Raw genomic sequence first — 12,209 nt, 5'->3', positions numbered from 1 at the left:
AGTTTAACATTTCAGTCATCACCAAGAGTTTGACCTCATTTTTAAATCTTAATCTCCAAGATACATATTTACTCAAATATGAAAACTGGAGATGCTCACATCAAAATTTTATGACAGATATGAAGCATCATGCCAGCAACAGTGGTGCAATATGCTTTCCTCCCTGCTGCCCTTGTGAGTCTGCTAGGTGACCCAAGGCCTATCGCCATGACCTGCAATCAAGCAGAGGTTGCATTAAACATGAAATACTACTTCTAGATGACATTTCTATGTCAAACCATTAATGCACAGAAAAGGAGCTAAATCACAGGGTTTAAAACTTAAAAGTAACATCATAATAGTACTCAAAAAATCTGGATAGGATTTTGGTTTTCCGAAGAGCTATATTCTGTTCTAATCTCAGAGATTCACAGGGCCATGAGTCCGTAGTCTCTTTGGACAAAGGCAGGATATGTTCAAAGACATCAAAAGTTGTCTGTTACCACATAGCTAACAGAATTTCCAATGAGGTTCCAGCAGTTCTTATTGAAAACAGAAGAGTCCCTTTGTTTCCTTCCTTTTTCTGGATCTTGTATAATGTTGATTGTTCTTTCTTACGACAAATGTACAGGGATTACACTAAGACAACAGCAGCTGCAGAATCTTTTTTTAGTTCAATAGTAAGATCACAGGATGCTATTTGTTTCGCAAGAATGGCTAATTTGAATGACTAAAAATATGTACGTTTACACTCATACAATGGGGAGATTCTGAAGTCAGGCTTTGTTTTTGAAGTATAACCAGCACAAATTACTCACTGGTGCATGAACAGAAGGGACTTGCCCAGAAAAAGAAAAAGCGGTGGTGGGATTTTTTTGCGTGGTTGTTTTTTGTGTTGCTTGGGGTTTGGGGTTTTTTTTGTGTGTTTGTTTTTTGTTGTTTATTGTTGTGGGGTTTTTCTTTTTGGCTCCCCCCCCCTTTTTTTTTCTTTTTTAAAGCTAGCTGTAGAAGAAAACTGCATGAAATCTGATCTACCCCCACACTTGATATAGGAAATATTCGTTACATGCCATATGCCCAAACCATCCCTTTCACTCACTGAATATGAAAAGCTTGCTACAACATTACTGTAACTACAGGATAAGTACTGTCATAAGTTTTCTATTATTGAAGAATCCAAGCAGACAGTAAAAGTTACTAGGCATTAGCTTTATGAGCAGCTCCAGTTCATATAGCTTTACAAAACCTGGAATAACACAGTTCCAACCACTTTTTAATGAGCTAACCTGCTTAACTTTATCATTTTCCTGAAGAACCATCCCATATAAAGCCAAAACAAACCACCCTGAAGACAAGCCCCTTGGAATTTTTAAGGTTTAAAAATTCAGTACTACTCTTTTTGATTAGCTAAACAGCAGAATAATCTTTAGCTTTTTTCACTTTATATTCTGTAGCTTTAAGATACAGATCTCTAGGCCATAATTAAGCACTGCAGAGCACTGTTTGCTTTTCCTTAGAAGCATAGTTTAAACTCTTTTGAAAAACATTTAAGCTTGACATTAGCACTGAAAGTCAGTCTTGCCAAAAATAGAATAAAAATTCATCACCCACAGAGCAACCAAAGCATCAAACAGTTTAACTAGTTTAAAAGCTTTATAAAACCAAGGAAGGGAAGGGAAGTATTTTAAATTTGGTGCCAGTATTTAATCCTTACATACACACACCTCAGAGAAAATAGAAAACAAGGTAATCCATCTCAGGCTTTTTGCAATTAATACTGTTCTTTTACAAAACAAAATTTCTTACAGTCATCATGCATTCTTCTGCCATTATATAAAGCTTCTTTAAGTATTCACTTCTTACTTCTCCCTAAACCTTAACCCTTGACTTAATAGTAAGTGGTTCAGTCCTCCAGGTTATGAGTAAACATTGCATTACTACTTTTTCTTACCCAAACCAAGGTCAAAACTGTCTAAAATGGAAATATAAAAATGTTGTCACTGTATTTGATTTATCGGTTTTAAAAATTCCAGGTTTCAAGCAAGCTCCTTCATAGCAAAGCACTGTACATGACTGTCAAACTTGTGATTAATTAAATGCACATTTCATATAAGAAAATGTCATTACACAAAGTATACAGTATTTTAAGAGTAACTTGATCATTTCCATTGATGATACACTGTCATGCTGTTCTATTTTAGATAATAAGAAGGGAAAGGTGAATCATGCAGTACTGCAAACAAGTTTCATCACTGAAAACAGTTCAGCTATTTATAAAAAAAGGCATTGACGTTTTTCTAACATTATATTTACCTCATTAGAGGGGGATGCAGGAGCTGTGAAAATCGTCTTCCAATAGGACCATACAAACATGACAAATGACAGATGAAAAACCACAAGGTAGACAACTGCAATAAAATACAAATAAGAGCTTGGTGAATATAGCTGAAGAGACGACAAAATAAGATCCTCAATAATTGATGAGTGCTAAACAAAATTAAGTTATATTAAACCTTTTCCCTGAGTAGACTTAGCACTCTAGGAGTGCTCACTTAAAAAAAATAAAATTAAAGTAATAATAATAATAAATTACCAAATTCGATGGTTGCTATTCCTTAAGGAAATAATACGCTTTTATGTACGATTCCACAACAGACTTTGAAGGGAAAAAAACCCAAACCAACCAAAAAAACCCAGAACTGACCACAGCTTCACCTGTGGCATGTAACTAACTAACCTGTTTGGATAAAGATGATGCTACAATTCCATTCTAGATTATAGTAAAGTATTTGATAACTGACCTAGAGAATTCAATTTAATTTCTACTTCTAATAGAAACAGCACAGTATTGTGCCATTGTTGAAAGCACTGATCATGAATGACAGTAAAAACTCCACACCAGGGGTTTGGAGGCAACGGCACTCTGAGACGAGAGCTAGACATAAGTTAAAAATTGTCTGATTATCTTCTTTCAAATCATCAGAGGGATATAATCTGGAAGAGTCCTCCTATTATAGTCACAGTGGCAACAAAATGACAGTGGCTTTAGTAGGGAGCTCAATCAATTTCTGACGGGGTGATATAGTTGCCTTAAAGGCCAGAGCACCAGACCTTATGACCGGGGAAGCTTCTTCTGATCTTGTTTCCTCTAACAGTTTCTTTTACCACTTGTCAAGAGGAAACAGATCAGTTATGCCAGAACAGCAAGCCTTAGAAAAGAAGTCATACCAAATATTTACATTATCTTCACTTATATTATCTTCAGTTGCAGGAAGAAGGAAACTTGACCTACTTTCCCATGCACATAAAGAGAGTCCTTTAAGAAGCTGTATGACATACTTCACAGATGGCAGAACAGGCTCAAAACTTTGGGAACTTCCAACAGCTCAGAAAATGCTTGTGCACAGTCAGAGAAGACATGGTCTTAATTTATCATCTTTCAGGATTTTCATTGCTTGTTGCAGTAAAAAACCCAAACAAACTGTATTTGAGCTTTCTTCAGATAATGATGCTTTTTACCTTTGCCTCTGACTCCTCCAACCTTACAGACAGATTTGGCAAATTTTAATCTGTGGAGTTGACTGAAAATGCAAGAAGCAAAACTTTTTTCTAAAGCCATCCTAAAATAGTCATTCTGATAGGAAAGGACTCATATATCACAATACTAGGCACTGCATAATTAGAAATTGTCTTTTATTAAAAACATACTATACACATTCAAACACAATGCGGTTAAGCAACTAAAGCATGAGAAAACAGTTTGGAAAAGAGAAATAGACACAAAGCTGGAGTGGAATCAGCTGCACAGATCAGAGCTTTGGGGGAGAAGAGGGTGAGAGGAGTTGATCAGAAGGAAAGAGGAAATGAGATACAGGAGAGGGCAGGGCACAGCAAAACGAACTTACACAGTAAACCATTCTAGTCTGTCCATAAAGAATCACCCCCAGAATTCAGATTCTTTTGAAGGATTATTTTTAGGGCACACACAATACTTCAACCAGCAGAACCTCAAAGTCTTGTCACAGGCTGTAATGCCCCAACACCACACAGAATAACAGGCACCAAAGCTGGCTGCAGCAAAGGTACAGATCTGTGCCAGTGCTACCACTATTTATAGAAAGAGACAGTTCTTAAAGTGCTCTTGCACTCTTGCACTGAGATCTTGCAATCTGTCACCATCATTAACAGCCAAAGGCCTCTCCTCAGTAGCCAAACTGGGGCAACTCAAGAAAGAACAAGACTTTCACAGCTCTTCCAGTGATGGGCACCACCCAGTCTAAAGGAGAAAGAGCCTGGAATTGGCAGTCCATACTGGCCCCACACGGAATAAACTCTTGCTTCTTTTCCCACTCCTGTGTTGCGATTACACAAGAAATGAGAGGGAGGGAAGATACCAATTTTGATGGCTTCACTTTGGCAGTCCATGTACCCACCATTTTGGGTAGCAGTATCTCCTCTGCAGACTACTCCCTGAAGCACCTTGCATCAGCTTCCAGTACAAATATAAACCAGCCTCATTCCTATTCGGCTCCTTTCCTTGTAATTACAAGCTAGATGGAAAATACGTCAAAAACCTCAATCACCAATACCTGCCAGTTTAGCCAAACTCAGAGTCATGGAGAAGTCCTGGCTAAGCTAAGGGAATCCGGGACTCTTGGTGCCGTGCTGTGACCAAGTGGAGTCACTTCTCTTTAAAGGCACTGATGCATATTAGAACATAACTCATGCCCTAAGGAGGACAAAGCCTTAAGACATGCTCTTAGAATCCCCCTGAAATATGCTAAGCCCTCCTGAGTTTTGCCCTTAATATCCTTTTCTGAATCATTCTTAATACTACTTCCAAGACAGAGTCAGATTACAGAGAGGTAATAATCTATAACAGGAGTATATTATATTGTTAAGAGAGATTCAGAGTTTACTTTAATAACCTAACCTAATGGATATAAATCTATACAAGAATATGAACTACAGAGAAACAATTAGCTTTAATAGAATGAAGAAATGGCCACTCATTTGATCAAAAGTTGTAATTAAGTACTGGAGTAAAAGGATTTGAACACAGTACACTGAAATACGAAACAAATATATTTGCTAAGATGTACATTTTGATTTACACAGCAATGTTACTGGTACTTTGGCCTTTTGACTCTTCTGATGTTATTTCCTGGCTATTGCAAGTTAGCTTAACAACTTTATAAAACTTATGATAGCTTTCATTTTAAATGAAAAAAAGACTTCACATCTCATTTTAAGATCAACCCCCGTAGTAAAGAAATTCATGCATACAGGATGCCTATGACATGCTTTAGAATTGAAGGTGCAGGAAGAGTGCAGGTGACAGCTATTAAAAGCCTAACAGTCAGGTTCCAGTGATACTGTCAGTCTCATTAATTAATCAAGCATTTTTCTTCTCTGATAGATTTAAGAGCACTTGCTTCAGTCAGACAGGCACTGCATTTGTATTAAAGCCAGAGATCTGACTACGCAACACCAACATCATTGCTCTGCCACGCTTCCTTAACCGAGATGAGGATTTTGCCTTTCCAGAAGAACCTAGGAGTAAAACTTATTAATGTACAGGTCAACATACAGCACAGCAGCAATCTGCAGAATTTTGCAAGGTCTAGGTTAATGTCCAGCTGTGCAATGTGATGTAAAAAAGTGAGGGTAAGACTCAGCTCCCATCTTGAATGGCTTACAGTTTATTTTGGAGATTTTCACATTATTTCACCTCTTCATTAGAAGATGAAAAAGGACAGATTCCATCAAGGTTCCTTCCTTTCACAGTGTTCCCTTGGATGTTCCCCACCAGGAAGAAAACTGCTAGATTAGTTCCAAATTCTATGCTCTCTTGCAAAAATATATAAAAGATGAGAGACTCTTACCAGTGTCTCACACTCTGAAGATAGCCCTCTGTGGACAGCCAAAATGCAAGTCTATGCTTAATCTACCACTCATGTCTCCCCATAAGTTGAAATGAACCCCCAAAGAAATATCGCATCAATAATTTGTATTTCTACAGGAAAAAAAAAAAAGGAAGAAAGGTTTATAAAAAAAAAAATGTATTTTGAACTTCTGGAATTGAACCATCCTTTAGACTAGTTTTTATTCACAATAAAAGGAGTGGCAGAGCAAGAATGCTGGAATATTTTCTGGTCAGTTTGTATCTCTAAGCACTACCCACTGTGGCATATACTTGCCAAAGCCAATAGGAAGGCTTAAGTAAAGTTTGTCAAAACAAGGCCTTAACCACTTGACCTAGAAATTTAAAATTATAATGTGCAGCCACCTTTGAAATAGCTGTGTTTTGCACAGTTCTAACCAGTCCCAAAGAATGGGGTTCTGAGGAATTTGGTAAGCTGTTTGGAAAATAGCAAGCAGTAGAACAACAATTCTTCCTCTTCCAGAAGTCTTTCAGGACACAGGGTGTGTTCAGGAATAAACAGAAGATGGACTTGTGGATCTGCCGCAATTCCTTCTCTCTTTTTTTTTTTTCCCTGATCTTAGAAGGTACCCATTTAAAAAACATTTGCAAACCTAAATCATAGTTGCATTACTCACAGGTCTTGTCATCATCCCAAGCTTGTAGTACTAGAAGCTAAACAGACTCAACCTCACAATATTTACCTTGTTTCTTAGCACTAATCTACTCACTAAAGAGAGCTTACACATAAAGGAGTATGTTTAAATTCTGTGTCCCTTAAGAGTTGCATGCAACAGAACAATTCACATCTTCAAAAAAATTTTTTAAAAAATTACCTTTTTCTGCAGTTGAAGAAATCGTAACTGGAAGAGAAAAAAAAAAAAAAAGATAAATGGTAAGTAAATTTGCATTGAATCAAATGTTTGGCTAAAAGCAAGATATATGACATAGCCAACTTGTTCCAAAGCATACTTCAGGTGTTAGTAGAGCCTCCCTACCCCGCTCTGGGGTAAAACAGGAGTTAGTATTCCTCCTGCCAGCCCTTGAGGCCTGGTGAGTCAGTGGAAGAACTGAAGAGATCCAGTTCCCTGCACTAACCAAGCGAGGACACTCCTTTTCACAGACATTAATTAGATAGTAATTTATGCATGTTCTCCTTCAGATATGCACCTAGCAAAGTTTTCCAAGTCAACAACTAGGCCAACAGGTGTTCCATTTGAAAGCAGAAAATGAAATAAAAATTGTTCCTACAGAAGTCCCTGTTACACTGTGTTACATGTAACCTATTTCCCTCTCTTAGTTTCTTCCCCACCACTTCTCTCTTCCTGTGACATGGTATTTTTGACTTTTTTCCCCTGACCTGAGTTCTTCAGGCATAGTTAAAACCTCTCCACTTCCTTCTCTCCTATATCCTCATTTCCACTTATTCCAACAGCAAATTCTATTGTTCAGATATACCTTCTATACTGCCTGACTAGTAGTACATCCTCCTGCCCTCAGGCTTCTCCAAAACCTTCACACTTCATTCATCAGTTCAGGTAAGGTGCTGAACAGAGAGTTGCTGTACTTATTGGGTTGCTTTGGTCATATCACTCTCCTCGCTGGAGCTCTTTCTCAGACACTGAATTCCTGAAATTCAACAAGGAAAGGATCTTTTCCTGACTCTTCATCTTATACAGTAAATTTAAGCTTCTGGTTATTGGCATGCGCGAAAGGTTAACACAGCACACCCTGCCTACCGCAGTTCACCTCACTCCACATTGTCTCCTGTCTCAGCTCTGACATTTCTACAGTCATTAGTCTGTGCGCCAGTTCAAAAGAGCTTTTTCCTAATGCACACTAGAGTCTTAAATCTGCAGGGCTTCAGGATACATTGCAGACTTCCTTCTGAAGGGTTACTTTGGCCACAGAGGTGGCATGTGTCTCACTGAACTGCAGATATCTATAGTAAAAGGGTCTGCAACTGTATTATGCAACCGTGCCTCTTTTTATAATCAAAGAGAGACATAATGAGATGATATCTCAGTGTATAGATGACCTCTTTTTGTCCAGCTATGTGGTTTTGGTTGGTTGTTCCCCCCATTCTCCCCCTCGCCCTTCCTTAAAATATTCACGTGGCACCATCTATCTGTCCATGGAAGCCTCTACAAAGTCAATGGAAAAGATCCTGGTTCCTTCCACCTAAAGAAGGAAGAAATTATAATTTAGAACAGACAAGTCTGGCTTCAAACTAAAGGAGGTAAATCCTAAAGAATAGCTTAATTTCACAGTAGTTATGCATACTTGCACATCCTCCTCCCATGTTTCTGTCTGAAACTGAGACACAATCCACACAGAGAAACAGACCTGAAGCACATGATTACCTGCAAAATATGCATGTAAATGTAAAAACAGGTCCAGTTGTGTCATGATATGGTCTCAGTACTACACCACGGTGTGCTACAGAAGTGGCATTATTTTTTAAGGCAAATCCTATGAGTGTTTTGCTTTAAGTTTTACTAGTGTGTTATTTCTCCAGTTAAAACTTTTTCAATAACACAAGGAAAAGATAAAAATAATTAAAAACGTGTAAATTAAAACAAGCTTACTGAGTAGGGTTGTTTGCTCAACTTAAAAAAAAAATACTAAAAGTACTTTAGATTAAGCTTTGTCTTTGGCTCCTCATATACCTTAAGTAAACACCTTTGCATACACCTGGACAAATATGTCTTTCCCTAAACGAGACATATAAGGAAGTTCTTAATTATCCTCTAATGGGATGGGAGAACATAGTTATCTATAAAACTACAGGAAATCTTTGTAAGTAATTCTGGTTAAAGCACTCCATAATCTGTAGCCTCATTTCTGCTCTCAGCACAAAACAAAACTGTGAGCCAAATTTGATGTTTGATGACTCAAAATAATGAAAAGTCTTCACACACAGGAAAAAAAAGCTTAAGATTATATCACCTGTGAGACTTCATCAAAAAGATCCCTAAATAAACTTCATAAAAATTAATTAAAGCTTTGCAGTACCAGGAAGATAATTTTTTCTTTTGTATCTTGGTCCTTTAGGTCAGAATGCAGTTATTAGCCTGTGCAGAACAATTTTAGTTTGGCAAGCTCCTGCAGTTTGAGGTAAAAGCCAACACTGAAACACCTGTGATTTTCATCTGGTCTTATAATCCTTGAATGAAATAAAAGATGGCCAGTTCTCTTCTGCCTCAGAAGTTCATGCAAGTTAAGTGTTTCTGTTTCTATCCCTTTCACTGTTGTTATTCCCATTGCCATACAGATGAAATGAACAGCAATCCTACTAGTTGTCCAGATTCACTCATCAAATGGCAAATCAACAGTTTTACAGGATCTTTATACTACAATGCAAAGCCTTCGTTTAAATAAGTTAATCTTTAATCTTTACATAAAACAGACCTTTAAGTATTTGCTAGGCTGGCAATGTGACAAGCAGCTTTATACCATCAAGAAATCAATTCTAGCTTTTGAACTCCGGTTTAGGAAAAAAAACCCCAATGATCCAACAAGACATTACCATTGTGGCCCAGAATCCTGGCCTGCAGTTTAAGTTACAAGCTTAGCTCTCTATTGCTTTTTGACTCTATGGCTTCTAACTACTTAGATCCTGCCATCAGCTTCCACAGAATCACAGAATCACTAAGGTTGGAAAGGACCTTCAAGATCATCAAGTCCAACCATTAACCCAATGCCACCATGTCCCATAAACCATGTCCTGAAGCGCCACATCCACACGTTTTTTGAATATTTCCAGAGATGGTGACTCCACCACCTCCCTGGGCAGCCTGTTCCAATGCTTGACCACCTTCTCAGTGAAGAAATTTTTCCTAATATCCGATTTAAACCTCCCCTGGCGCAACCTGAGGCCATTTCCTCTCGTCCTATCACTGGTTACTTGGGAGAAGAGACCAACACCCACCTCGACACAACACCCTGTCAGGTAGTTGTAGAGAGCGGTAAGTCTCCCCTCATCCTCCTCTTCTCCAGACTGAATTATTATATCTCGTAATTATATTATAATAATTCTATCTCCAGACTGAAAATTCCTCTAAATTAATACCATTTTCACTTTAAACTTTTCTAAAACATGGTTTCTTGTTTGGGGGGTGGGATGGGGGGAAAAAACAGCGCTGCCTTTTTGCTTATTGATTTTCTTTTGAAGAAAATAAGCACTGCATACGATTTATATATTAACCCCAGGACACAATAGCACTGTAAACTAGATTAGATCCATCAGCACAAGTAAGCGCCTTCAGCACCGCAGTCAACACAAACCTGTCCATATTTCAGCAATGTAAGCATTGTAAAACAGCTGTTCTTTTGAGGATTTTAAAATATATCCTCATATCAGTCTATTGCTCATCTACAAAAGAAAAAATAAGAGCAAAAATATTCTTATGATTGGCTTCTTAATATTAAGTTTCTGGTTTCTCAAGAAGACTTAGGAAGTTTAGCAAGATACTGCTAGGGAAGGATAAAAACATGACTAGAAAGTGAAAGCTGCAGTTCACTTCACTGCAAAGAGCTCAGAAGCAGGCACTCACGTGCTCACACACACAGTGTTTCCACTATGGCCTCAATTTCAAAGAATTCAGCATCTCAGCGTTACAGCACCAAGCAAGTCAAACGAAGTGCACGAGCCCTGCCTGTCTGACTGCAGCACAGAGCTTTACCTTGGCTACCTCAGGGTTTCCATGATCAGCCTGACTAAGGAAGGAGCTCAGCAAAGCCTGCCTGTGAAGAGAAGTAAACGGGCCTACACGGAACTTCACGCTGCTGCAGCTTGTCCAGGGACATACGGGCCCAATACGCTCTGTCTGCAATATGGTCCTGCACCACTTAGCAGCTTACACATTGGGCCTCCCAACGCTTTGGGGTCGCTGCAATATGAAGCACACAAAACTAAGTACGTGGTTGCACTACTACCTTCAAAGTATATGACACAGCCTTTTATTAGGCTGGATTCAAATGTACTTTTTAACTTGGTCAGCTTAGAGGACAAACAGAAATTCCAGCTTTGACTATAACAGAGGAAAAAGTTGTCTTAGTTTTGATTTAGACACCTAGCATCACCCCTGGCAGCAAAGATACTTTTTCCTTCATGACCCCAGTTGTTCCTTACACCTCTTCCTAGATACTCTTCCGTACATTGTTGTCTGTTATCTTTCATCTCACCTATGTCCCAAGAATGAAAGAGGCGGAAGCCTATAGATTATCACAGGAAACAATCCTGCAGACATAGGGACATCATCAGTTGTATAACAAATGAGACTGAGGGGAAAATGTCATTTGTTGGAAGCATTCCTCTTGGAGTATGAACTGTCAGAGGTGCAAATTTCAGAAAGCTTTGGAGAATTTTTTAAGCCGCTTCAAGGACACCTCCCAAAACATCCTGCAAGAAAAAGTAAGTTCAGGGAACTGGTTTGCTTTCAGTTTCACGCTTATTTTCAGAATTGCTATGAAGTGTTCAAGCACCTTCCAAATCACTGCATAATAGGAAAAAACCCAAATCTCTCTATTGCGAGGCAAAGAGGTGGAATGATCTGCCAGGACCTTGCAAAAGGCATGCTAAAAGATGACACATTCGCATTCAACCTTGGAAGAAAAAAACCCAACCACTCTACAAAACCCACACACCACATCTCCCTACTGCCCTAAAAGGCATATTCCAGTCAAAGCCAGATATGTTCCTTGCAGAGCAAGAAATGTATATATATAGAAAAGCAAAAGAACTGATCTTGTTACTGATGTGCTATGTTTATATTCCCCATCCGCTTCCTTGATGGCTCCTAGCAGGAGTCATACTTCAGGTATTACAGCCTCTTCACGAATCTCAAGAGTAACATTAACATTTTGGCTGACATTCCTCATGGGTGGGAAGAAAAAGTGATAAATGTGCAATTGCGTCCCTCCACCAGAAGTGCAGCCTTAACTTTTCTCAGTTTTTAAGGAAAAAATATATTTTTATATATATGCATACACACATATGTATTTCCAGAAGTTACCGGTACTGAAACTCAACAGAAACTCCCCATAGGCACTACCTTATCTGCAAAGGAAAGCACCACTGACACTACCCCAAGTTTTCCAATTGCTCAGATAATGGCATTTAATTGAAAGTATAACTTAGATTCATGGTAATGTAATTCCAATTTGCAAATGCAAACCTTAATCACTCACAAGAAGATGGTAGAAACATCACTTACCGACATGAGCGGGGACAGACAGTGAGTGAATTGCCTTGAGCAAATGCTCATTTGACTTCTGTTACAGGGCAGTGCCAGAGCATTGAAGG

At 38.5% G+C, this 12,209-nt stretch overlaps 1 protein-coding gene across 2 annotated transcripts in view; it reads right to left on the bottom strand.

The window, feature by feature from the left end:
* The window catches only part of ZDHHC20 (zDHHC palmitoyltransferase 20), a gene marked incomplete at its 3' end in the record, with an annotated part of 45,754 nt that overhangs the window by 18,449 nt on the left and 15,096 nt on the right, over nt 1-12,209 (bottom strand). For both annotated transcript variants that reach the window (XM_082004886.1, XM_082004885.1), the window contains exons 2-3: nt 6,739-6,765; nt 2,293-2,387 (exon numbers count right to left, since the gene is read on the bottom strand). In XM_082004886.1, the coding sequence (XP_081861012.1) occupies nt 2,293-2,387; nt 6,739-6,765 (122 nt within the window). The remainder of the gene's footprint in view (nt 1-2,292; nt 2,388-6,738; nt 6,766-12,209) is intronic.

This window comes from Phaethon aethereus (genome assembly GCF_964289735.1).
Source record: "Phaethon aethereus genome assembly, chromosome: 1".
In the NCBI taxonomy this organism is placed as follows: domain Eukaryota; kingdom Metazoa; phylum Chordata; class Aves; order Phaethontiformes; family Phaethontidae; genus Phaethon; species Phaethon aethereus.
The sequence above is the reverse complement of the archived record's forward strand: the minus strand, read 5'-3'. Positions and strand labels throughout refer to the sequence as shown.